This window comes from Magallana gigas, chromosome 3, assembly GCF_963853765.1.
Source record: "Magallana gigas chromosome 3, xbMagGiga1.1, whole genome shotgun sequence".
Lineage (NCBI taxonomy): Eukaryota > Metazoa > Mollusca > Bivalvia > Ostreida > Ostreidae > Magallana > Magallana gigas.
This window is the reverse complement of record NC_088855.1, coordinates 60308220-60334008: the sequence shown is the minus strand read 5'-3', so window position 1 is coordinate 60334008 and position 25789 is coordinate 60308220. Positions and strand designations below refer to the sequence as shown.

Here is a 25789-nt window from a genome sequence, read left to right as displayed (position 1 = left end):
CTCCCTCTTATAAGACTAAACAACATTTAGTCCACCCAAACCAACAAACTAAAATTGAAAATAAACAAACGCAAACTATATACAAATGCATTATATAAATCCATATTTATCCAGACACAAAGCTATAGCATATAATTAGTCAATCGCATCATCCGAACACATTCTTGACAAAGAGTCTGCAACTGAATTCTGTGTACCATGAATATACCTAATCGAGAACACAAACTCCTGCAAAAGAAGACTCCATCGTAACAATCTTTGATTAGATAGATTTGACCTCTGTAACCACTGCAATGGTGCATGGTCAGTCTCAATTTCAAATGGTTTACCTTCTAAATACACCCTGAGACTCTGAACCGCCCACACAATAGCTAGGCACTCTTTTTCTACCACAGCATAATTTCTCTCAGCAGGACTGAACTTTTTGCTTAAAAACAAATTGGATGCTTACCATCTTCAAACTCTTGCTCTAGTACTGCGCCTGCACCGTGTGCGCTTGCATCTGTGCGCAAAATAAATGATCTGCTAAAGTCTGGACTTCGAAGAACTGGTTCTGATAGTAACTTACCTTTCAACTCTTTGAAGGAGTGATCAAGGTCGTCTGTCCATTTGATCTTGTTGGGCGTTCTCTTTCTCGTCAGTACCCATATTTACTAAAGTTCGTAGCCGTAGACGTAGAAGTTACGAATGACGTAAGATTGAAGTTACGAATACGTAAAATGGTATTTACTAAGCTACTCTTAGACGTAGACGTAGGTTACGAATTCTTAGGTGTACGATTTATTCGTACGCATGCGCAATAATTAGTTTCACTTCATAGAAGTGCGCGAATTTTTTTGTTTATCGTCTGCCGGTTTAAAACTAAAGAAAGATGGACGCGAAGAAGCAGAGAAAGGCAAATTTTAGCGATGTGGAGGTGGAAGTATTAGTGGACGCGGTGGGAACTAGCTACAAGGTTTTGTATGGAAAGTTCTCACCGTGTCTGACTAACAACATGAAGACAATGGCTTGGGAGTCGGTGACAGAGAAGTAGGTCGATTTTATAATCGGAGATCATGAAGAAAATCACTATCAGTCTATCTAGATCAAAAATACCATTTTACTGTTTATGTAGTAATGTGTTAGTCCATCATTTATGGATTTTTCATTAATAATTATTTATCATTGAGTGTTTTATGGATTTGTGCATTGCGGATTCTTGAATTTAACAGTTATTGTAATCACAATTCAGAATATCAGCTGACAATAAACACATATACAGAACACATTGTATTTCTGAATAATTATAGGTTTCATAGAAAGAAAATGACAGTGGTCACACACATATTACATTATAATTATGAAATCATGAAGTTCATATGTTTAGATCAGCTGTAGATATTTCTAATTTGCAAGCCTATTGTAAGTGGCTAAAAATTGGTAGACTATTTACATGCATTTGTGTTGTGAATTGGGGAAAGTAGCTCTTCAGTCTTCAGTTAGAAATGTTCCTCTTCACAAGTATTGGTCAGAATAAAAGCAGGTAGAGATTGATGGCTATCATTACTCTCTGATTATTGTTAATTTTTCGAGTTTAGAAATTTCAATTGATACTTATTACCATGATACTTTAACACCTTCTAATCTAAATACCTGTACAAGTACACTGAGTGTTTGTGCTCTTTTCATATGCAATTGTGCACATATGTAGAGTAAACGCCGTAAGTCTGCAGTGCACAAGAGGGGTAGTGGAAGTAAAAAAAAAAGTGGCAAGACATGCAGTCTGCCGTCAAGAAGAAGGAAGCTCAACGGAGGAAAAACTTGACGCAAACTGGAGGAGGGCCTTCACAGCTCCCCATGTTGAAGCCTTGGGAGGAGAAAGTTTGTTGAACATGCCATTATTCTATTTCAATCTTTACAGTGTTAAAAGGCAATCCAAACCTTCAAGAAGTATTTCATACTGTTGTATTCATATGTTAATTTGTTACATGTGATCCTTACAAGGAAATTAAGGTAGGTCCGTAACAATGAAATGATAAACTTCAAGTTGAAGATATCCATGGTGTAACATACAAAGACAAGCTGTTATTGTGTCAATTTGTGTGTACTGGTCCATTGATTTAGCAATTACAAAAGCCCAAATGGTATTGTTTTGGGGGTATAATTGACAATATGATATAAAATTAATATTTAGCTACATGCTAAGGTTCTGTCATTTAGTGAATGAATGCCTGAAATTTGTAAATGTCCGAAAAGACAGATCATTGTGGGTAAGTATGAACTAACCAGTATTGATGCTTCACTGACAATCTTTCGTGAACATATGTTGTTCTGTGTAAGTCCTTGTCTGTCCTTTTATGTACCCTAAATGTATATAATTGACTTAGGAGATAATGGGTTCAAATCCCATCACTACTGCATATGTTTTCAAGTAGTGTTTTAAGGTAGGTCTCCAAGTTCTAGTATCAACTAATATAAGTGTTATGTTTGCATGCTGTTTTATTTCTCCCTTGTTTTGTCTCCAACATCAATCCAATTTAAATCTAAATGATATTGTTTATAAAATTGTTATTAATTATGAATCATTTGCTTTACAAGAAAATGAAGATGAAATGAAAATGATTTTTTTTCAAATGCTTCTGACAAGATGCTTTATTTTTAACTCCTTTTTCTTTATGGAATGAATTGTAAATTGTCAGACTATAGTAAGGAAATATGTACGTTTAACTCCATGAAAATTTTAGATATTGCAGTTGATTCCTCAGTCAGCCATATCTGGAATTGAGGATGGGGTGGACACCAGTGAAGTCAGGTCTTCCCCTCAGATGTCCCAAAAACCAAGTTGCCTTGAGATACAGCCATTTATTGTCACTGAGGGTAAGATTATAAGTTGCCATGATACTTCGCTATCATTGATCATGTTGGTTTATCACTATGAATAGTTACAGTAGTTTTACCCCCACATATGAAGTTTTAGGAAGGGGGGGGGGGTCTTTTTGGAAGCACTCTGTTCATCTCTTTGTCTGTCTGTTCTACATGATCAGTCTTCTAAGATATGGAGTTGCATTATTATAACATAAGAGTAAGTGATTTATAATGAAGGAGAAAAACAACTTATTACTTCTTTCAAGACTTAGAGTATTCAAGGTTTTATCCATCAAAGAGCTTTGCATGGCTATGTTCATTAACTGCAAAGGTTGGGTTTATTGTCTTTTTTCTGCATTGTAAATAAAAAAATATCAATAAATGTAACCAAGAGGCTTCTGGTTAAAAGTATGACTAAATAAATAAATAAAGAACAACATTTGTTTTAGTTCCAGCTGAAGAACTTGAAAATCTAGACACTAATAGTGATGTGCCAGTTGTCTCTCAATCTGAAGGTTAGTATATATCCTATGTTTAGTATTCTTTAAACAATTCAACATTTTGAAATACTGGTATTTAACTGAAATTTATCATTCTGCCCAAGAAAAGTGCAAAATTTATCAAAATGCTTATAATTGTTAGTTTAAGCAAATATAATTATCAATCTGATTAAAATCAGATCTGCGATCCGCTCCAACAAATTCAATGTCGCTACACAAAGATCTCTTGTGTGGCAACATCGAATTAGTCGAAGAGGATCGCAGATCTGATTTTAATCAGATTGATATAATTATACACACTGCCAATATGATTATACCCCTTGCAAACAAAGATTGGGGGGGGGGGGGGTTAAATAGGAATCTCCTTGTCCGTCTGTCTTTCCCTGTGTTCCCGGTCTGTGTTATCATGTCAATGATTGCATGTATTGCACGCACATGATGGTTGCAATATTGAAAATGTAAGATCATCATTATGTTAATGATTCTGATGGATTTGCCATTCTCAAATGTTAATATAAGTAATATACAGCAATGTGAAAAAATCATCAATGAACTTTTCTCAATGATGTTTATTTCTTAATTTACTTGAATTATGATATTTTCTTAACGGGGTGTATCATTTGTAAGTTTGCAAACTCAAGGTACCTCTTGCTAGTTTTCTTTAAAATTTCCTTTAACTTCACAGAAGAATCTTCTTTGTCAGAACCGTCTACTTCTTAAGGTATGAAAACAAGAAAAACACAAAACAGAAACACAATTCTATTTTGCCTTACATATGTGAAAAATTTCTAGTTTATATTAAGATTTTTAAAAGATAAAAAAAAATGTTCTGGCATTACTCTATATCGAGATAAGATTTATTTTCCGTTTATAAGGAAAGCGGAAAGCTCAGACATTTAATGAGTACAGCTACGGATCTCGGCGCCTCATTGAAATTGAGGAGGAGTTGCTTTCAATCAAAAAGCAGAGACTGGAAATTGAAAAAGAGAGGCTCGAGATTTTGAAGAACTTTTATGCTTTGTTTTCTTCTTCAAATGTTCAATCTGTTTGTAATCTTTTGTCTGAGTTTTAATTAGTAATTTCATTTAAACTTGCTTGAAACTTCCACCCTCTGTGAGACCAATGTTTTTTATACCTCCGCTCCAAAGGAGAAGGGGTTATACTGTTTTACCCTTGTGTGTCTGTCTGTCTCATGACTGTCCTTTTGTTCATCTGTCTGTCAGTAACGGTAATTTCTGTCACAGTTTTTCAGCAACTATTCATCACAGATGCTTGAAATTGTATCACACTATTTGTTTAGGCATGCCAGAAGTTAGGATTTATTTTTGTACCAATCAGCTTTCTGTCAACTTTGCTCATTTTGCATATTCACATCAGAGCGGGGTATTACTAGTGAAAATTAAGCTCACAGATATCTTTTTCTGCCTTTTCTGACCATTATTACAATTACAATTACTTGTATGGAAGCAGCATTTTTAATTTGCTGGTTATATTAAATTTTATTATAATTATCCACCATATGGACTACAATATTTTTGTTTATATTTTAAAGAATGTGAAAACATTAAGTACATGAATGAATTGTCTTGGAAAATAGACTTTATCATTTTTAAATTTATCAAATAACAAATAAACACATGCTAAATTTCAAGGGACTCAATATATATTTCATAAATGTATTTTAAGAGTACCATCTGAAGACAACTTTAACAATAATACATGCATATAAAATGTAAATTAAAAAGTACAGTAAGTCATACTCTGGCATTATCGTGATGTGTTGAACAGTATTAATTTTTTGATTTACAAAAAAAAAAATTGAAAATGACACTGTGGATTAACAAAAAAATGTTTCTTTGTATGTGTTCCAGTTAGATGGAGGATTCAAAAATGGAATATTACAATTCTACAGTAAGATGGCAGCTTTAAATGATATCTCTCTTTAAAAATATCAAATAAAACAAATCTAAAACAATAACCAAATCGTTTACCATAATTGAGTTGACAATGTAGAACATGATTTTTTAGATAACAAATTGGAAAACATCAATCTTAGAACACATTTAACGTACTAACATTTGTACAATTCAAAAATAATGACCTGTAAGCAGAAAAAAAATTATCACTTATTTGAATAATTAAAATATCAAACTACATTTAACAGGGTGTTGCACATTACTTATCAAAAATTATTAACTATTGGACAGGCAAATATATCAAATAAACAGACAATTCCACTAAATAATTAAAATCTTCTAACAATGATGTTTCTGGTGTTAACTGCGTTTGCATTGACAATAGTTTCAGCATTGAAAGTGTCATTATCGGAGAAGATGGGTACTTGTCCTGTTGCTGGTGCTGGAATGCGGTCTTCGATGGCCCTGTTATGGAGGCGGCAGCAACATTCGATGATCCTTACACATTTTGAAGGGGTGTAGGCCAAAGCTCCACCTGTTTTGTGCAGACATCTGTAACAGAATATTATTGTTGAATAACATGGATATGAATTATGATCCGTCACCTAGTCATGCGTTTGTTGGAAAGTATAAATTTATGCATTGTCAAGCCCCAAACATTATTTTGTATTTTTTCAAAGAATTTTGCATGTTTTTGCAACTATTTGTATGGCCCATTTGTAAATGGGTTAGTGATGTTTTAAAAATAATTTTATAAAAAAATGAATTTGAAATAATTTTATGATTTGGGTGTTCTGTATCTAATTCTCCTTTTCTGTATTGTAAGCTCATTATCAGATGGGGGAGCGATGTTGTCCCATTGGAAGTGCAGTCTCGGGAAAAAGTTAAATTAAAGAAATAAAGAGAAGATAAAAGAGAAGTGTTACCCAGGTAAGAAATTTTGCTTATATGCTTTATGTTTGGAGTCTGTTCTGCAAGTCTAATATTTGAATGAAATCTATTTTTTTTATACTTGCCGAAATCTGGACTTAAGGACACCAAAAGCCCTCTCAACGCAGTTTCTTGTCTTGATGTGACTGGCATTGTACTTCTCCTGTTGTCCTGCTTGGGGCGTGAGGAAAGGAGTCATTAGCCATGGACGAAGGGGGTAGCCACTGTCCCCTAAAAGCCATCCTCCACCTGGCAGCTGGTCCATTATCTCGGGAATGCTCGAGTTTGCAAGTATGTATGCATCATGTGTGGCACCCCCATACTTGCAAACGATGTTAGTAAATCTGAAATGAGATGTTGGTATATAAATGCAGTCATAAGGAAACAATTAAAAAAATGTTGATAGTTTTATAGACCCAACATAGTAATTTCACTGATTGTCCACTTAAAAATAGAATTTTTTATTTACCTCAGGTCAGCGGTCACGATTCCCTGCATGTTTATGGCATGAAACCCTTTCCTGCACACAAAAACATGCTCATCGTCTCCAGTCATTCCCATGATTGGAATCAGAGTTCCATCAATGGCACCAACTACGTTGGGGAAGTTTGCCACCCTCAAAAAGTCCTCCTTTGTCCGAAGAATTTCCTCTTGCCCCATCGGAAAAATGATGTTGTCAAGGCTGGCATTCAGGGCATCAACGACTCCCATAAACATTCTGCTGAATGAGGGTTGAGAAATACCATGTATGTCAGCAGCCTCAGACTGAAAGTCTCCTTTGGACAGAACTCGAAGAGTTGCCAAAACCTGTAAAAATTAATTCTCGTGTGTTAATGTTATTGCTTATTCAAATTTAAATTAAAGTTTCAATGAATATAGATACATGTTTTTGAATTTTCTTTGGTACAGAATGTCTACAATAGAATAGTTGTTTGGACAATTAATGATTATCTTTAAATCTTTTTCTTAAAAAAGAGTTGCCTAGAAAAGCTGTAAATTTTGTGAAAGAATATTAGATAGTGTAGATTCAAATTTGTTCAAATCACAATCTTTAGGAGTAGTGTGGGGCCACAAAGGGGATTCAGTTGTACAAAGGAAAACAAATTAATTATTCACAAAAACTGAAATGTTATTATATATGCTTTTATTTATTTATATAGCATTTTTATATATTTTAAAGTTGTTTAAACTTTGGCCCCTGAATGATTATTGGGTTCAGAATTTGATGTACATGTATGCTGAATGTGACACGACTATAAAATCGTGTTAGAAAAGGGACTTGATTATACTGGTAAATATAAGAATATCCAGGGGGAAACAGATTTTTTTGTATAGAATCTACATGTATTATACCACGTCCAGATATTTTGTATTGTGACTCAACGAAGCCGATTTTATCCTGCCTAGTGTTGCTCAGGTGAGCGATGTGGCCCATGGGCCTCTTGTACTGTAAATTTCTATACCCCGTGTAATTTTAATGAGGACACAAAGGAATAACAATTATCAAAAGTCCTGAATTTTGCATTGTGGTCCAAATAACAAACATCTTATTATAAATTAATTTTCTGCGTGTTTATAAATGAAAGAATTATACGTGTAGGTGGAATTTCATTGTCATTTGTGTGCAGTCGCATATGCTCAGGTTGGACTGAATATACCTGTTATATGTAATTACACAACATTGTCCAGATAGAAGTATTCAAGACTTCACGCATATCGCTAAAAGTTAGGAAGTAAAACTGTGAACTGTTAATAAGTTCACGTATGTGGAACTACTGTGTACCCCTTTATACTGAACCTTGTCGTCTATAATAATGCATTACAACATGTTACAGATAATAACAATGAAATTTCATATATTCATCCAATATCCTTTATCTGCAAATATATTCTCGTTGAAAAATTAATGTGAAATATCTCAAATAATATTTTTAAAATAGGTTTCAAAACCCCTAACACAGTTTCACCCGTAAAACAAGAATATCCCTCCGTTTGAGGGTCTGTGCATACTGTTGTGAAAAAATTGATGCCCAAAAGGGGGGGGGGTTATAATGGGTATTCATAAAAGACACTGATCATTGTTCATCAGTAAAAGTGTGTGTAACATCAAGATTGTGTTTTATCACATAAATGTCATTCTGATGATTATTTATATATATCGGATTTTTTGTAAAAGGGGGGGGGGGGGTGAAATGCTTGGGATTCCTGGTAAATTGTTGGATGAAGAAGGGTCATGATTGATAATTGTACAAGACACTAATCATTGTTTGTCAGTAATTAATCAACCAGACAGCATGTTTAACATTGTGTTTTATCATATCAATATCATGGTGATGAATGTATATATTCGGATTTTTTTTTTGGGGGGGGGGGGGTGAAATGCTTGGGTGAAAATTATACTGCAACTAGAAATACATCGGGTTCAATATCAGCGAAATTACTTACCATAGATGAAACAGGCAAAGGATGAGACCTGTTAGTAGGTCGTGAAAGTCTTCTGTCCACCTGCTGAATGAAATCAACGATGGTCCACCTCGGGAATCGATAACGGCAAATCAGTTCTCGGTCGCAGAAGACATCTAAGGGGTCAGTCCGGTCCCGGAAAACTCTCTGACGTCTCAGACTCTTCTCTCTCGCAAGTGTAAACAAAATCGCCGCCATGTTTGATAAGATACGCGTACCTATAGAGCAGACGTAGATTTACGTCCGATTATGACGTAATTTTACGTCAACGTCATTTTGTGAATACCGTTTTAGACGTAAACGTACGCTACGTCTAAGGTTACGTCTACGTCTACGTCTACGAACTTTAGTAAATTTGGGTACTGGTCTGTAAGCGGAAGTGCTACTGTGGCAAAGTTTGGAATAAATTTCCGGTAGAACCCAATCATACCTAGAAAAGACTTTACCTTTTTCTTTGTAGTTGGAATCGGAAAGTTTTGTATGGCTTCTACTTTCGACATCATCGGTTTTATTTTCCCACTCCCTATGGTATGACCAAGAAAACAAAGTTCATTAAAACCAAACTCACATTTTGCCGGTCGAGCTGCTAAGTTTGCTTTTCTCAAGGCTTCAAACACTGTTCTCAGATGTTCAAGATGGTCTTCCAAGGTGTTGCTATAGATACCCATATCATCAATGAATGCCTCCGTGAAATCCTCCAGCCCTGTAAGAACTTTGCTTACCAGTCTAACAAAAGTAGCCGGTGCGTTCACCATCCCGAATGGCATAACTGTAAAACTGAAATGTCCAAATGGAGTTACAAATGCACTTTTACGCTTAGCGTCATCGTCTAATGGTACTTGCCAATATCCTTTTGTGAGGTCTAATTTGCTGATGAATTTAGCTTTGCTGATCTTATTCAAAATAGCATCTATTCTAGGCATTGGTCTAGGATCAAATACCGTAATCTTATTCAACTCCCGGAAGTCAACGAAGAATCTCAGCGAGTTGTCTTTCTTCTTTATGAGGACAACTGGTGCTGAATACGGACTGTCCGTTTCCTCAATGATACCAAGGTCCATCATTTGCTGTAGCTCACGCTTCACTTTGTCTTGTAATGCATAGGGAATCGGATATGGTTTCATCTGAATTGGCACCTCCGTAGAAGTTTTCAATGAATGTTTCATCAAATTCGTTCTCTTCGGGACATCTGTAAAAATATCACCAAATTCTTCAACTAACCTCTGAATCCGATCCATTTGCTCTGCAGTCAGGTTTGTTGAATACTGTACGTCAGTTGCTGATTCTGTCTGTCGTAGGGTCGGAACTCTATCTGACACCACGTCGTCTGCTATCTGAACGTCGTCATTGGCTAAACTAGAAATAACATTCAAACATGCCATAATTTCAGACTTACTTTTTTCCTCCGGCTCTCTCTCGAACCATTCCTTCAGCATATCCACATGGTAAACAGTCTCTTTGCTTTTGGACAACCTCACTTTGAAATCAACAGGACTTACTTTTTGTGTCACCTCATACGGACCTTTCCACTGCGCCAATAGTTTCGAAGTGCTTGTAGGCAACAAAACTAAGACTTTTTGACCTACTTCAAAATTTCTGTTTCTGGCGTTTTTATCATAGTATCTTTTCTGATTCTTCTTTGCTAGAGATTCCATATCTGTAACCATTTTACGTACTGTCTCCATCCGTTCTCTGGTTTCCATCAGGTAACTTAAAACTGACGTTTGTTCCTCGGTTGGTTCTTCCCACTGCTCCTTTAAGATGTCCAGGGGGCCTCTGACATGTCTGGCATAAAGAAGTTCAAATGGAGTAAAACCTGTTGTTTAATTCGGGACCTCTCTATAGGCAAAAAGTACATATGGTAAATGAACATCCCATTTTAATGGCTCTACAACTGCATATGCTTTCAACATCTGTTTAAGAGTCCCATTAAATCGTTCTACTAGCCCGTTTGCTTGGGGATGATAAGGGGTAGTTGACAGCTTACGGACCTTGAGCATTTTGCACAGTTCTGATATGAGAGATGACATAAAATTTGTTCCCTGATCTGATAAAATTTCTTTAGGAAAACCTACCCTTGAGAACATTTCTATCAGCGCATTTGCCACACTTTCTGCGTCTTGATTTTTCATCGGAAAAGCCTCTGGAAATCGAGTGGCATAATCCATACATACCAGAATTTACCTGTTTTTCTTTTCTGTCATCGGTAATGGGCCGACAAAATCAATCGCTACTCTGGAAAATGGAACGTCGATCTTTGGAATTTGCACCAGTTTCGCTTTTGGCGTTCTTCCTTTTTGCGTCCCCTTTTGACAAATACAGCATGACTTACAATACCGAGATATATCTATATACATACCTGGCCAAAAGAAGTTTCTCATAATTCTTTCTCTTGTTTTCTTGTTTCCAAGATGTCCAGCCAGTGGCGTGTCGTGAGCTAATGACATAATACTACTGCGCAGTTTCTTTGGAGCAACAATCTGGAATACCTTTTCGCCAGAGTCTGAGTCAAAAACTCTATACAGTAAATCATTTTTCAAGATGAAATAAGACTTTCCTTCATGTGGACCATTTTGGGCCATCTCTAACACCGATTTCAAGCTGTCGTCAGTTTTCTGATGCTCGATCAATTTCTCTCTATTACACCACATAGTTCGTGTTCTGTGTCCTCTTCTTTCAAATCATCCAACTTTGGTTTCTTTGCATCCTCCTGTTTCCTTGTCTCTGATCTAGTTTGAACAACTCCACATTCTTCTTCATCCACTGTTTCTGCAGTCTCAATCATGGACAAAGGTGCTGCCTCTTTCGGTACTACAATGCTTCCATTGTTGCCAATAATTACATCAGCAAAAGGTGAGTCAAGACATAGCGCGTGCACCTTACCTGAAATGTATGGCGTTTTCACACTTACTATCGCCTCACTGCAAGTTCTCCTTGTACCATCGGCCAAAGTGATTACTTTTGTTCTCCCCGTTTTTTCATCATCTGAAACCAACTTACTATTAACAAACACAGTGGAACATCCAGTGTCCCTCAAAACTGAGACCACTTTTTCACCAACTTCCCCACTTACCAAATCTAGACCCGATTCACAACATGTTTCAAGACTAGACTCATCAGTAGCTGATACGCCAGACAACTTAACAACCATCTTATCCTCATGAACACCATCACCCTGATCAGAAACTATCATATTTTCATCAAGACACAAACCAAACCGCTCTTTCGACTTTTGATTCCCTTGGTTTTGATTAAAAGAAGGTTTCGACTGATATGTACTACGCAAAGGACAATTTGGCGCAATATGTCCTACCCGGTTACACTTGTTACATGTTTTACTTTGCTCTGATGGCGAGACATGCTTACCCCTTTGGAACTGACCTGAACCAAACTTATTGGGTCTGGGACCCGGCTTTTCCCCTGCGTTACCTCGTCCACCACCTGCATTACTGCCTTTATGTGCAACCTGAAATGACTCCGACAAAGTTATAACATCTTTGATACACTTTGGAGTATGCTCACGAACCCACAATTGCAAATCATTTGAACAACTTCCTATCACCTGTTCTCTCAAAATCAAATCAAACAACAATTCAAAGTCTGACCCAATATCATCCCTATCACACCAATGGTGAAAGAACCTTTCTGCACGAACAACAAAATCTTTAAATGACTCATCACTGAACTGTCTACACTTCCTAAACTTATCCCGATAAGCCTCTGAAGTCAATTCATACCTTTTCAGAATAGCAGTTTTAATAGCATCGTAATTATCACTTTCCTCATCCGACAATCTAGAATAGGCCTCAAGAGCTTTACCCGATAGCATGGGGACTAAACGAACCGCCAATTGAGATTTATCCCACTTTTGTAAGCCAGCTATTTTCTCAAATGATTTTAGAAAAACATCAGGGTCTTGACCTTCTTCAAATTTGGGCAACTTTACACTAGGAGTTTGAACACTCTGAGGGGAGGGACCAGTTTCTAACTCTCTTTCTTTAAGAGCTAACTCTTTCAACGTTATCTCTTTCTCAGCCTCCCACTTATCTCTGTCTCTCTTAGCTTGACGCTCCTCTCTTTCATGAGCTAACCTTACTTTCTCAAGTTCTCGCTCAGCTTCTCTCTCTGCCCTCACTGCCTCTCTTTCAGCCCTAGCAGACTCTCTCTCAGCTCTCAGTGCCTCCTGCTCCTGACGCCACACCTCTAAACAGTCCTTGACGCTTGACCCTTTCGCGATAAGCTCGGTCATCCATTTCGACATATGTGACATTGTGAAAGTTTATGCACTGAAACATACAAAAATAAGAAATATCGAAGTCAAAATTTCTAACATGCAAACACAAGAAAATCTTTTGATTTATGCAAGCTCAGATGCATCCCACCGCTGCCACCATTTGTGGGGATGTGTGATTATGCATCCTGATGAACTTACATAAATCAACAGAACAAGTATGAAATTTTTAACAAAATATTTAATAACAAAATAAAATAAAATTAAACAGAAAATTCAACGAGAAAAACCAAACAAAAAAAAATATACAAATTAAATAATGAAATGAAGGAACAAGTCTATTTAGTCAGCCCGGTTCCGGTGCACGTGGTGTTGAAGAACCCTCAGGTGAACACGTGGTTACAGTCAGGTTTAAGTATATCGGCAACCACCAGAACTAAGTTGAAGGACATGTAGAAAGTTCACATACTGCACGGGTCTATCGAGGCTTCATTAGACGAAAGTTTTCCTTGGAAATGTAAATAACCCATGGCCTCGTCCACGCTGATTGGAGGTTTCTTTCAATAAACTCAATAAACAGAATATAAGTTTTCAAATGACACAAATTATATAAATATCAAACTTTCACAATGTTAAGTTAAAGCACGTATCTGCATTGACGATTATAAATTGGTAAAACTGCGAGGATCACCCTCAGGTATAAATTCATAAGTAGTTTTAAAGATGTGTCGAAAGGGCCGCCGTAGTTCACTCACTCACTGTAGAACAGCGGTCTCTATAAATTATCCCATGAAAATGGAAACGGCTACTCATAAATACAGGAGCCGGAAATATTTCAGCACCCAAGAACCCTCCTTCCCTGACAGGTATTGACGTTCTGTAGGGACGGGGAAATTTACAGCAAAACAAGGCAGAAAAGACCCTGATAAAATAAACAAAAAGAAAAACATACTACCGAAAACCTATTCAAACACGTGTGGTTAAAACGTACAAAAATGGTTTGTTTAAATACCTGGGGCTCGTTTCATAAAGAGGCCTACGTCTAGGCGTAAGCTTAGTCTGGGTGTAATCCTTGGACTACGTTCGGAAATGGGACTAAAATGCGTTTCATAAAGAGGCGTAAGTTTACGACGGACTAAATTTTGGTCATAAGTCTACGTCTGCTTTTGTTTGGGCGTAAATATAGTCTGTTTACAATAATGGCGACCTTGCTCATTATACAAAGGCGAGAGCGAAGACGTTTAAGGAGGGAAAGGGTGTTTCTAGACAGAAATAATGCCTTAGAAAGTATGCAAGACATCGACCTAATCAACAGATATCGCTTCCCAAGACATGTCATTCTTGATATTGTGTCCAAAGTAGATGAATACGTGGCAAGGCCCACGCGTAGGGTTCATGCTATACCTACATACATTCAGGTAGAATTTCATATTTCACTTTTTCCTACAATATTAAAATAAATATGATTTAAATGACTGAATGTTTTTGTTGTTTGATTTATTTCACGTAAATTTGTGTGTATATCAAATGATTGACATGGGAGCAGTGATGAAAACGATAGTTATTTGAATAATACTTGTGCAAAATATTATTTTGAATACATGTGAATTATAAATGTTGATACCGTTATGCACAGTCGATCTCTTCTAAAATCAAATTCGCAAATGACGGGTGATATAACATTTGTTGTATATATGTGTCTTATTTACATATAGGTACTTGTCACACTAAGATACGTGGCTAAAGCTGACTTTTTCTCTGAAGTTGGGGATTTGCACAGCATTTCGAGGTCATCTGTGTGCCGTATAATTCATAATGGTATATCTCTTAGTAATATATTTTCCAGTATGATAGATTAAATAATCTACAAATATTTTTTATTAATTGGTATAAGTAAATGTACAAGAGTATTTCGTTTATTTAAGAACTTGGATATTACTCATTTTAATAATTTTACACAATTATTATTGAATTGAGATATATAAAGCGCTCACGGGAATTTATTTTGTAATAACTTGGCAGATACTGTATCATTAATTATACAGAGGTGTTTCATTTTTTTAAATTGGTATATTTTTGTCCACTTCAGTTTGCTATGCTATCAATGCAACCATAGACAACATAGACTTTCCGGAAAGGGTGTGTGAAATGCGATCCATCAAAACGGATTTTCATGAAATTGCTCACATACCAAACTGCATCGGTGCTGTTGATGGGACGCTCATTCCAATAAAAGGAATGACTGGCCCCGAGGAATTTGCGTACGTTTGTAGGAAAAACTTTCACGCATTAAACATCCAAGCGGTAGCTGATGCCAACATGAGGTTAATTCATTTATGCATTTTTTTTTTGTTATTCTTCAAAGGAAATATGCTTTTTTCAAATTTGTAACCGCTTAAACCTAGGTATATGCATAAACAGTCACATATATTAATTGTTAGATACTGATACATTAATGCTATTTCTACATATAATTTATATTGCTTTTATTTCTAATCAAGATTCCTACACATCAATGCCCGCTACCCTGGATCAACCCACGATGCATACGTGCTCACAAACTCCGGACTTCCTGATCGAGTCCAGTCTCTTCCAGAGGGTGGCTGGTTGCTCGGGGACTCAGGATACCCATTACGCACGTGGTTGCTGACTCCCTATCAGTCCCCAAGCAACAGGAGGGAGGAGAAATTCAATGACAGCCATGGAAAAACAAGAGTGGTGGTTGAGAGGGCATTTGGCGTTTTAAAGGCTAGGTTTAGGTGCGTCATAATAAAAAAAATTAACCAAATCACAACAAAATTTAGCACATTTTAAAATTTTTTTACCATTATCGTGTTTACATAATATATTACCTTTTGTAGGTGCTTACATCAGTCTGGGGGTGTTCTTCCATTTTCGCCAATTAAGTGCTCCAGAATAATAGAAATATGCTTTAGACTTCATAACATTGCATTGAAAGGAAAAATTCCATTACAAGACAGAGGACGAGTAGTGAATTACCACCAAAACATGTTGTTTGGGGACAACGCACCTGTTCTGGCTAATCAGACAAGAGAGCAAGTTGCAAGCTTGCTTTGAATAAAGACAAATATTCATCATTCATCATTTGTTTCAATTTTATTATTTTTTCTTCATTTCTAATGCTGAGGCAATTCGTTCAAAAGCCAGCGCTTTTCTCTCTTCGATTTCAACACGACGTCGTTTTATTTCCACAAGTTCACCCATTAGTTGATCCTTTGGCGCCTTCTTCTTTTTATCTGAAAAAAATGCAAAGGAACATTTTCATTATCATTCAAAAGTTTGAAATCATTTGTTAATTAAGTTAAGTTAATGTAATATTAATAATTTCCCACCCTTAGAACTCATAAGTTTTTTACGTGTTACTTTACACGATACTAAAAAAAAGTACTTACGGGACGATGGTTTCAAGATTCTCCTGTCACTGTTGATTTTCTCTCCCTCTTCTGGTGGCTCTTCTGGGGCTGTCTCCGTTTCAAATTCTGGCAATTCAACTTCTTTGACTATCGTAAATAACGTTATGAGAACTATAATAAATACTTAGTATACTGTATAAACACTTATCCATAACTTATTGATATAAGTTCAATTAAGTTTCTTAAAAATTAGCATCGTAGCAAATTTATTTTCTCAAATAAAAATGTTCTTACTGACAAAAGGTTGTTCAACGATCGAACTTTCGGTGGCTTGATTGGACCTGGAACATCCTGAAAAAAAAATATATTGTCTTTATGAACGGTATCAGTAGTGTATAAGTAAAAGTTATATTTAAATCATATATAAAAGTCTACCATTCGTTTTCCTTAATATTATAAAATCGCTTATAGCAACTTTGTAATAAAAAAATAATTATTTCGTATCAAAAGAGAAAGTTTAATTGTTTTTGATTCGCGATAAGGACACTCCATTCAGAATGCACAATTTCAACATTTTTGATCTGTATGACTTCCAGTCAATAATACATGCACATATCGTGAACATATATACATGTATATATATAATAATACTAGTTAAACTAGCATTATTATTATATAATATATATGTACGTAACTGGCACTGCACCTGCTTCATTCTCAGAAGGGCTCGGTTTTTGCGCCGTATCAACAGCCCCTTCGATACCCGAAATGGTTTCCTCTGGGATCAGGGAAAGAACCTGTGGAGAATACCATGGGCTTTTTAACTGCAATTATTACTTAGTCATGTACATGTTGAATATAATCGAGGGTAGAATTATATTTAAAAAAAATATTCAATGATTATTCGACCTCAAAAGTCAAAATACGTACATCCAACTCCCAGGGTTTGAAACCTAAATCAGGTGGAGGCCCGCCCCCAGTCCTCTTCACAATATTCTTTCTTGTGGCTTCTTTTTTTTTCACCGACATCTTTGCGTCTTTCCATCTCTTCTTCACCTCTTCTGCCTCCCGCGTACCACAGGTTATGGAGACTGCATTGATTCTTGAAAAATAAAAACATCGTTTTTCATTACATGTTATATTTTCCTAAGTAGAAGCAAATTTCACGACATAGGAGGGGGTGGAGCAAGTGGATCAATTACTACTACCCCCCCCCCCCCCACCCCCCGGGGGGGGGGGGGGCTTTACCAAGTTTTAATTTGCACCTACCCTATCTAACACTACCAAAGCACATGTAACTCAAACAAACAAAGAAAAGGTATATATATATATATATATATATATTTCAATGAAGTCATTTCGCTATTTTCTCTTATTTTTGAGGAGAAAAGTGTGTGTGTGTGTGCGTGTGTGTGTGTGTGTGCGCGTGTGTGTGTTTAAGGGGGGGGGGGGGGGGAGGTAGGCGAGTAAACTGTTTATATAATGTTATTAAGTGTATTTAATACTTATGCATACATAATATGTATATCTATATCTTAGGAAGTTCAAATGATTAAAGCATTCTTTGAGGAGGATCGATCCAATGTGCTATCATTATTTTGGCATTCAAATTTAAAAAAACTATGCAGTGTCAGGTGGAAGGGGGAGGCGCACCCGGCTCCTAACACCTTTGATCTAGGCATTAAATGTATTTACGCTGATTTTGTAGATGAACTTTAAAAATCACACTTCAAACTGTGCTTATTTGATAAATCTTGAAACACCCATATAATATTTCTTTACAAATTGATGTTTTTTAATTGAATTCATTTTAATAAAATGCTCGTTTTTATTTTCATTTTTATCTTAAAATGTCTTTATAATTGTATTTTTAAATAATTACTAAAGAATTTATTAACATTTTCATGCAGTACTTCAAGATGAGGCACTTTAGTTCGTAAGATATAGTCTGCTGTAAATATTCCAACTTACTGGCGTGTTATGTCATTCCAGACCGCTTTCCTCTTTTCCGAAGTTACACTTGAAGAAAATTTCCCAAATAAAATTTCGCGATTTTCTCGAACACAGGATGCCATGATCTGAAGTTCTTCATCAGACCAATTTGGTTTTCTCTTCGATGCTTTTTTCTGACTTTCAGCCATGATGTTTAATCGGTAATGAAAAGATGCAGACGACAATTTTTTGACACGACCGAAATTCATCTCTTGAAACTTATAACTTAAGAGAATCGTCAAAATATGTAATTCACATGTAAATGTGAGGCAAATTGGAAAATACACGAGAACATACAAAATTTTGATTCACGTTGTAGTAGCTAATGTGAACAATCTCTCTCTCTCTCTCTCTCTCTCTCTCTCTCTCTCTCTCTCTCTCTCTCTCTCTCTAAGAATTGTATTAATTATTTTCTCTCTCTTTTACATAATTACCAACATATGAATTATTTTTTCTCTCTCACTTTCTCCGAATTGTGTTCTGTACCATCTCTCTTTCTCTCCTTTTTTTCTTTCTCACTCTCTCCCTCTCTTTCTTCTTTTAAGAATTTAACAATTCACTGTTCTCTCTCTTTTAAATGCAATGTAACTACATGTTCTAATTTATTAATTATTTTGTATATTTTTTTCTTAAAATACTTTTTAGAATTGTGCCCCCCCCCCCCCCCCCCCCCCGTGTGTTTCAGCTTTCAGAAATACTGGTATATCATTATCATAAAAGTGTATTTGTGCAAGTTTACACCAATTTAAAGTTTTAAATTAAATCTATATTCGTGTAAATATGAAATTATAACAATTTCATCTGTTTCATCTGTACATACATATGTATATACTGAACATTACATGGCTATACAGCTGTATATTTGTTAGAGTATACTGATGACTGCATTGAATCGTTAAAATATTCATTTAGTGTACGGGCAGATCGAGAAGAATAATACACTTAAACTGTTACTATAATAATATTTTTTATTCAGTATTGTGTTCCACCACGCACACACTTCGCGCATGCTCACATTGGCGGACTAAGTGTGACCTACATCTCAAGATTTACGGCTTTATGAAATGCATTTTAAGCCAGCGTAAATTTTGGGCGTAAATGATTTAGTCGGACTAAGTTACGCCAAAACTTAGACCTCTTTATGATACGAGCCCCTGATGTTTTTCTAAAACAGGCCCCTGAGCACTAGACGGGTAACGACCACGTCTATCGGCTGATGTTCCCGGGTACAACCCGTGCATAATTTTACCAACTATTTAAGGTATCAACGAGGGGCTCCCCACAGGATTGATCTGTTACCACTGTAACCAAGGGTCAAAGTATTAAAACAAGGGGCTCTCCAAATGATAAACCGGAAGGGTGAACCAAGGGGAATTATAATTATACACAACGAATTTTAGTTTGTTACAGACAATGATGACAATGATGGCCTAAGTATTATGACTTTTTCAAGATTTGAACTCATTGAATAGTTTTCTCTTGAGAAAATGGTTTTCCATCTTTTATTATTGATATCGGGTTATCTTTTTGTTTTTGATTTAAAAATTCGTATTTGTATTATTTAAGGAATAAGGAATCATTCTTTGAGTATTATGAGGTAATAATTTTGGTCGGGGCGTGGTCAAATCCAATAAAGCCCGAAGGGCTTTATGGTAGATTTGACCACTCTACGGCCAAAAACATCACCTCATAATATTCAAAGAATGATTTCTTATTACTTATATAAATACTTTTTCAATTGATACACTTTAAAACAACAATCCAAAACCACTATTTTTTCATGTAGCACATGCTATGTATGACTACGCGGTGCAGCCAGTACCGTTTTATTTTGGTTATGCTATAAGACACGCCCATTTTGTGTCACTCAGGTTTTATGAAGTTATTGTATTATAGGATTCAAATTTGATTCGTAGTGTTTTCACAGACAAAGGCAAGTGAAAATGTAAATATTTATTACTTAGAACAATGGACAGATTGAATTAAGATAAATCTAAAATCTTCCATCTTCAGTCTCCGTTTGGTAGAAAGATACACGATATTTACTTATAAACTGTACAAATGTCATTCTACATTTAGTATTGGTTTATTCAAATGTAGTTCAAATACCGTATAACGGGTAATTTTACTGCTGTGATCTTTTGCGAATTTGTTTTAAAATAGTGCGATTTGAATTTTTACGCGTAATTTTTTTACGAATTGGACATGTAAGTAAAAAATTGAAATCATCTGTGGTAAAAGGCGTAAAATTTCACCGTGACTTTGTTACAGTTAACACACATATAAATCAGAAAATCGTTTTTCTGTTAACGAGTCCTTATTTAAAATGATTGTGTTTATTCATTTTCCTTTATTTCATTTGTTATATACACTTTACTTATTCCTATTAATCTTGGTATCATCATTGATGTACACCATGTGCTCGTCTCAGTTCGATTTACGGGGGGGGGGGGGGGGGGGGGGGGGGGAGACAACTCCATTTCAATTTTTCTCTCTTTTTCTTTCTCTCTCAAACTAAGCGATCCATTTCGGTATGGCATTGTAGATAATGGTTTGAAAAAGGTTCGTATCCCCGCCATAGTTAATGACTGAGTGATTGAAATCTAGCTACTAACGTGGCATTATACGAAGTTTTAAAAAATACTCAAGACTGAATAGAACGATATGAACTGTTATCACCACGTGACCAAAACCGCTTAAATATACCTACATGTACAGCCGTCAGGGACTGAGCTGAAGGTCATCAGCATTAATCTCATACGTACGATGTAGAAAATTTACGTGCGGTGTTATTTTACTTCTGTGAAAATTTACGCGTTTAATTTTTACGATTATATAAAACTCGTAAAAATTAGTAAAAAATAGCAGCACGTAAAAAATACCCGTTATACGGTAGATTATGCTCACAAAATATATTTTGCGTCCGTTGCAAAAATTAGGCTCATTTTGAATTGGTGACAGACAAATAGCCAACTTTCTCTGTACAATATACCCGGTTGTTAGAAGATAGACTATTGAATATGTCAGGATTACGTAAGCAGCTACTTAGCAGATCCACATGTCAGTATGAAAATTCATCAAAGTACTGAGAGTAACCAAGCGTGAGATTAGATTTCAATATATTCATCAGTAATTAGTAAATGAATATAAGGGAATGGTTTCAAAATATTGCATCTTCATTGCGGCCTCGTGTAATGCATTATAGCTCACCAGGACCTCATTTATGTCCTGAAATGAACTGAAAACACTGTTTCTCTACCATAAAAACGTAGCTTATATATGAATTTAAAACTTTCATGTAATATCATCTGCTTTAGATCTAGAACTAACAGATGTCACCAGGGACATGACCACGTCAACTCTAGTGAAGTATTAGAATGTAACGACTTAGAGATGAAGTAAATAGACACGTTGTAATTTCTTGTTTAGGTTTCATTTCAGGATAAAAGATAATAATTATACTTATTGTTTTTAAATATCATTTTTTAATTTAAGATATTTTGTAAATAAACACACACAAACTGAAAATACGCATTTAATTATATTTTTTGCAGATTACAGACACTGAAAGCAAATGAATTGAATATTCTCCTTCGGCAAACAGTCACGTAAGGATTTTATGGCCATTTTACTGTAACACTACATAATCATGCTGACTTAAGAAAAATATCGTGTTTTAAGGAGGCTAGACGGTCAACAAAGACCTAGTTGTACTTTTAGTCATATTTTGCACTGTTTTAAAGTAATTTTTAAAAAAAATCACAAAAATTGGAATGTAATATTTCTACAAGAATACCCATAAATTGAAAGTCTATAAATAGTTACCAGATTAGACTTTCAAAAGTGTAATTCAGACGTCATAAACAGTGCATTTTCATGAATTTTTCTTAAAACTTAGCAGTTCTATGTGCAATACAACGACATTGTCAGCAAATACAACCTTCCACTGGGTCGCATGCTGACTGACGTTTTTCATACTAATTGTTAGACCATAATTAATCATTTAATTTTCCACAGACTTTTCCGGGGTTTTTTTTTTCCCGATTACGACAAAGAGCACAAGGCAGGTGTGACCGGTCGGCAAAGGATGCTCACTCCTCCTAGGTACCTGATCCTACCTCTATCTTTTTGGAGGTCCGAGTTGCTCTGCTTTGAATTTGTATCTCGTTTTATGGTTTTTTGAGATGGTTCACGATTTGTTATTGTCATTTTTTCATAACATAAAATATATCTGTTTCGTTGGAAGCGACGGCTGCGGACACATTTTCCTTTTCAAAAAACTATGAGAAAATGTACTAGTTATTTACTACATCTTAGAAACATGACAAAATGTTGAAGTTATTATGCTTTTATGAAAACAAGATAAAAATATAGCTTGGTGCTTTATATACATATGTGTTAAAGATGATATATGTGTATTTTCATGAGATTTAAACAACTTTCAAATTTAAGGGCAAATATTGTAAGAAACTTTTCCTTCTTCTACTCTTAAACATAAACTATCATCAAGTAAAGAAACAGCATATATATTTCAGCTTTACATTTTGAGACATTACCGGTATCTTTGAACAGAGCTCATCTTCCTGGGGAAACTTATATAGACATCCAGCCATCTTGATAGATGTTTTACAAATATAGATTGCTATATGCTACAACACAAATACACGAGTTTAAAATCCGATTTGATATTGACTTGCATGTGTAAACGCTAAATTTGCCATTCTTTAAATCAAGCATAGATAATGTATTGGAATTACTTCCGTTAAGAGGGGTGGTGTAAAAGTTTTCATTTGAGAAAGGCTGAAATGAAAGTTTTGTGTGAATAACAATGATTTAATTTAGCAGTTTGCTCTATTTACTAGTATCCATGTTTAGATAAAAATTTTTATCAAAATATATTTTTGATATGAAAATTATATGTAATGTTTTACAGCAATACCACAAGGAATATTTTATTACTTGATACCAAATCAGCGATGTTAATATGGTGATTGAACAAGAAAACAAAATGCCTACAGGCCTTGACGGTCACCTGAGTACCATAGCCCTAACACTGACCTGTCAGAGGGTCTCGGTTTTCCATTTTAAGCTTTCCTTTAAAAACACTAATCCGAATTTGAAATTTGGGAAGTTTCATGAATATCATATCCATGCATTCAGTTTATCTCTCCCTGATATGGATAGAGAGAAAAAGATATTCTAAGATTAAATACATTTACACTATATGGCCATATCGGCCTCGCCCTAGAGCCTGAACCCCTGATGTAGGGGCCATGAATTTCACAATTTTGGTAGCTGGCTTCGTGAATGTTTTTACCATGCATTTAGTTTATCTCAAATATATATTGTAAGAGTAGAGAAGAAGAGTTATAAGATTAAAAACAGCTTCACTATAAGGAAATATTGGTCGTACCCTGAAGTCATGACCCAGAGGCTATACATTTCACAATTTTGGTAGGGGGCTTCATGGACATCATAATCGTTCATTCCTCTTTAGTTTAAGAACATGTTTATATAATTGTATAATATTTTTAAAACTCATGTATTCATGTATATTTAAAAAGTGATTTTACAACGATCTACACGTATGGTATGAAAAAAATTTAGATATTTTTTTTCTCATTTGCCTTTTTAGCGATAGAGATGGTAGAACTATCCAGAATGAAATTGAGTACAGAGGAAATCCAGATTGGATTCAAAGACCGTTTGGGTAATTATTTGACTAACGGAAACATTTGATATCTACACATTTATTTATAACCTAATTATTTAATATAAGAAATTACTTTTCATCTTTCTTTAAATAATACATATTTGGGCACCTAGATTGTAATATAAGTGAGTATCATTTGTTTTATAAGTGGTATATTGATTAGTGGATAGGTACATTATGACTGGATAATTAAATAAGCAGTTACTACCTATAAACAAACATGATACAAAAAAACTAATGCTTCTCATTAATGGTGTCTGTAGGCTAGTTAATATTACAACATTGTGGTTTTAGAAACAATCCTGCTCTTGGACAATCCGGAGGTATGTACTTCAGTAAACCAATCAGTCACTGTGATATCTAAAAATCATAACAAATCGTACTACTACATGATATTAAAACATTTACTTCGCTACTCTGTAAAGATATTGAATAAAATCGATACTATAGTAACTAAAGTTTTACCGAATACCTTCGTGTTTTCCGTTCTCTTTCTCTCTCACACTCTGTATGTGCCTATATGGATTACAATCTATAGTTACTTTTTTTTTTATATTTATTACCATTTTCTAGGCTCATCCATGAGACTATCCAATTTTCCATTCAATTACTAGTAGTCCTGGCCACGAAATACAAATGTTGAAAACTTTAATACCACAAAGCTACGAAAAAAGGGGACTTATTAAGTTTTTATCAAAGAACAAATAAATTGAGAATTGAAATATGCTGATTTGATTTCTGTTCTTGGTTAAAAATTAAAGGCCAAACTACTGGCCAATCACATAATGGATGTTACCTGCTAATTTGTACTATATTCATCATTAACTGAATTATACTCCATACAATATCTCACTTAATGAGATATAGGGCTTGTACATATATATGTAAATTTAGACAGTCAACTTGTATATTAATTGCTCTCTCTCTCTCTCTCTCTCTCTCTCTCTCTCTCTCTCTCTCTCTCTGACCGCAGATGAATATTAAAGTACTGGTATTTCATTGAAGTCTGACTTCTTGCTCTTTGTCACATTATGATATGCGTACTAAAGATAATGTAATTTTTCTGTCACATGAGTCAACATTTTGGATTGTTTCTCAATCTGCTATGCACTGTTTCTGCAATATGTATGATGCTAATTACTAACAAAATACATGTATTGTTTAAACTAGCATTTGTCACTGTCGTGCATCACAATTGGACCAATTATCTTACTTCAGGTAGTTGGTTTACCAAAAATCTGATAATATTTGCAGTAGCCTGATCGTTACCTATTTGATATACTATTTCGTATAGGTATTTTTGGAGACAAAAACAAAACGAATAAAAATTTAATAAACGTCGTTACAAACATGTATGTTCATCTAATGCCAATTAATAATATCAACATACAATAACCAGTAGCACCAGTTTGAATTCCACTGTGCACAGTTTTTTTGTGATTTTTCTTATGAACTGCTAATAAATATATACTGTACTTATATTGCTGTTAAATTGTGTTATTCTTTCAACAATCGTAAGACTTCTAGATAAGATGATGTTGTGATACTTTTCTAACACATATCTGGATGAATATTACATCCAGTGAAACGTCGACTAAAATGAAATGCTGTTTTACAGGTAAGTGATATATTTTGATAATATCATACCTGACTGCATGGTTATGATGTCTACCAAAGTTGTAAAAAGTGTTGGCCCCTGGTTCGAGGGTCCGGTTCTTAGGGCGAGGCCAATATGATCAAACAGTGAATTTATCTTACAAATTCTTCTCCTCTACTCGAATCAAGATTTGAGAAAAACTAAATGTATGGTTACGATGCCCATGACC

At 35.2% G+C, this 25789-nt stretch overlaps 4 protein-coding genes and 2 long non-coding RNA genes across 8 annotated transcripts; 4 read left to right on the top strand and 2 right to left on the bottom strand.

The window, feature by feature from the left end:
• The first annotated feature begins 660 nt into the window (after positions 1-660).
• Positions 661-4115, top strand: LOC117685280 (uncharacterized). Of its 2 annotated transcripts, XM_066080682.1 has the most exons (5): positions 661-1029; positions 1691-1860; positions 2724-2856; positions 3294-3359; positions 4030-4115. In XM_066080682.1, the coding sequence occupies exons 2-5, from the start codon at positions 1756-1758 to the stop codon at positions 4062-4064; spliced, it is 339 nt and encodes a 112-aa protein (XP_065936754.1). In that variant the 5' UTR covers positions 661-1029; positions 1691-1755; the 3' UTR covers positions 4065-4115. The 2 variants fall into 2 exon arrangements, with proteins under 2 accessions (XP_065936754.1, XP_065936755.1); XM_066080683.1 differs by having other exon boundaries at positions 662-1029; positions 3294-4053.
• A 1405-nt stretch (positions 4116-5520) lies between these two features.
• On the bottom strand, positions 5521-9023 carry LOC117690859 (putative nuclease HARBI1). The gene is made up of 4 exons (XM_066080680.1): positions 8636-9023; positions 6660-6997; positions 6277-6534; positions 5521-5812 (listed from the first exon to the last, which is right to left on the bottom strand). Exons 1-4 carry the CDS (start codon positions 8849-8851, stop codon positions 5590-5592), a joined length of 1035 nt encoding a protein of 344 aa, XP_065936752.1. The 5' UTR covers positions 8852-9023; the 3' UTR covers positions 5521-5589.
• LOC117690860 (uncharacterized) lies at positions 5884-7070 on the top strand. The gene is made up of 3 exons (XR_010712516.1): positions 5884-6190; positions 6294-6481; positions 6665-7070. It is a non-coding gene; the product is annotated as an uncharacterized lncRNA (long non-coding RNA).
• Positions 9024-13078: 4055 nt separating the features above from the next.
• LOC117680995 (putative nuclease HARBI1) lies at positions 13079-16044 on the top strand. 2 transcript variants are annotated; one of them, XM_034443718.2, is made up of 5 exons: positions 13079-14302; positions 14600-14702; positions 14974-15145; positions 15386-15643; positions 15746-16044. In XM_034443718.2, exons 1-5 carry the CDS (start codon positions 14084-14086, stop codon positions 15960-15962), a joined length of 969 nt encoding a protein of 322 aa, XP_034299609.2. In that variant the 5' UTR covers positions 13079-14083; the 3' UTR covers positions 15963-16044. The 2 variants fall into 2 exon arrangements, with proteins under 2 accessions (XP_034299609.2, XP_034299608.2); XM_034443717.2 differs by having other exon boundaries at positions 13081-14302; positions 14974-15208.
• Positions 16005-17489, bottom strand: LOC117680996 (uncharacterized). The gene is made up of 5 exons (XM_034443719.2): positions 17189-17489; positions 16965-17055; positions 16553-16609; positions 16298-16405; positions 16005-16141 (listed from the first exon to the last, which is right to left on the bottom strand). Exons 1-5 carry the CDS (start codon positions 17285-17287, stop codon positions 16005-16007), a joined length of 492 nt encoding a protein of 163 aa, XP_034299610.2. The 5' UTR covers positions 17288-17489.
• A 4313-nt stretch (positions 17490-21802) lies between these two features.
• LOC105334415 (uncharacterized) lies at positions 21803-25412 on the top strand. The gene is made up of 4 exons (XR_010711636.1): positions 21803-21858; positions 23886-23960; positions 24258-24286; positions 24537-25412. It is a non-coding gene; the product is annotated as an uncharacterized lncRNA (long non-coding RNA).
• Positions 25413-25789: the final 377 nt, after the last annotated feature.

Bases quoted from the DNA above. Each gene is read 5' to 3' on its own strand.
- LOC117680995 (XM_034443717.2), top strand. From the start codon at position 14,084: ATGGCGACCTTGCTCATTATACAAAGGCGAGAGCGAAGACGTTTAAGG. The intron at 15,209-15,385 runs GTTAATTCATTT...TTTCTAATCAAG, and splicing joins GTAGCTGATGCCAACATGAG to ATTCCTACACATCAATGCCC. The intron at 15,644-15,745 runs GTGCGTCATAAT...TACCTTTTGTAG, and splicing joins GTTTTAAAGGCTAGGTTTAG to GTGCTTACATCAGTCTGGGG.
- LOC117685280 (XM_066080682.1), top strand. From the start codon at position 1,756: ATGCAGTCTGCCGTCAAGAAGAAGGAAGCTCAACGGAGGAAAAACTTG. The intron at 1,861-2,723 runs GTTTGTTGAACA...TGAAAATTTTAG, and splicing joins TGAAGCCTTGGGAGGAGAAA to ATATTGCAGTTGATTCCTCA. The intron at 2,857-3,293 runs GTAAGATTATAA...CATTTGTTTTAG, and splicing joins GCCATTTATTGTCACTGAGG to TTCCAGCTGAAGAACTTGAA.
- LOC117690859 (XM_066080680.1), bottom strand. From the start codon at position 8,851: ATGGCGGCGATTTTGTTTACACTTGCGAGAGAGAAGAGTCTGAGACGT. The intron at 6,998-8,635 runs GTAAGTAATTTC...TAATTTTTACAG, and splicing joins CTTTGCCTGTTTCATCTATG to GTTTTGGCAACTCTTCGAGT. The intron at 5,813-6,276 runs GCAAGTATAAAA...ATTCTGTTACAG, and splicing joins GTCCTTAAGTCCAGATTTCG to ATGTCTGCACAAAACAGGTG.
- LOC117680996 (XM_034443719.2), bottom strand. From the start codon at position 17,287: ATGTCGGTGAAAAAAAAAGAAGCCACAAGAAAGAATATTGTGAAGAGG. The intron at 16,406-16,552 runs GTAAGAACATTT...TATTTACGATAG, and splicing joins CGTTGAACAACCTTTTGTCA to TCAAAGAAGTTGAATTGCCA. The intron at 16,142-16,297 runs GTAAGTACTTTT...CATTTTTTTCAG, and splicing joins AATCTTGAAACCATCGTCCC to ATAAAAAGAAGAAGGCGCCA.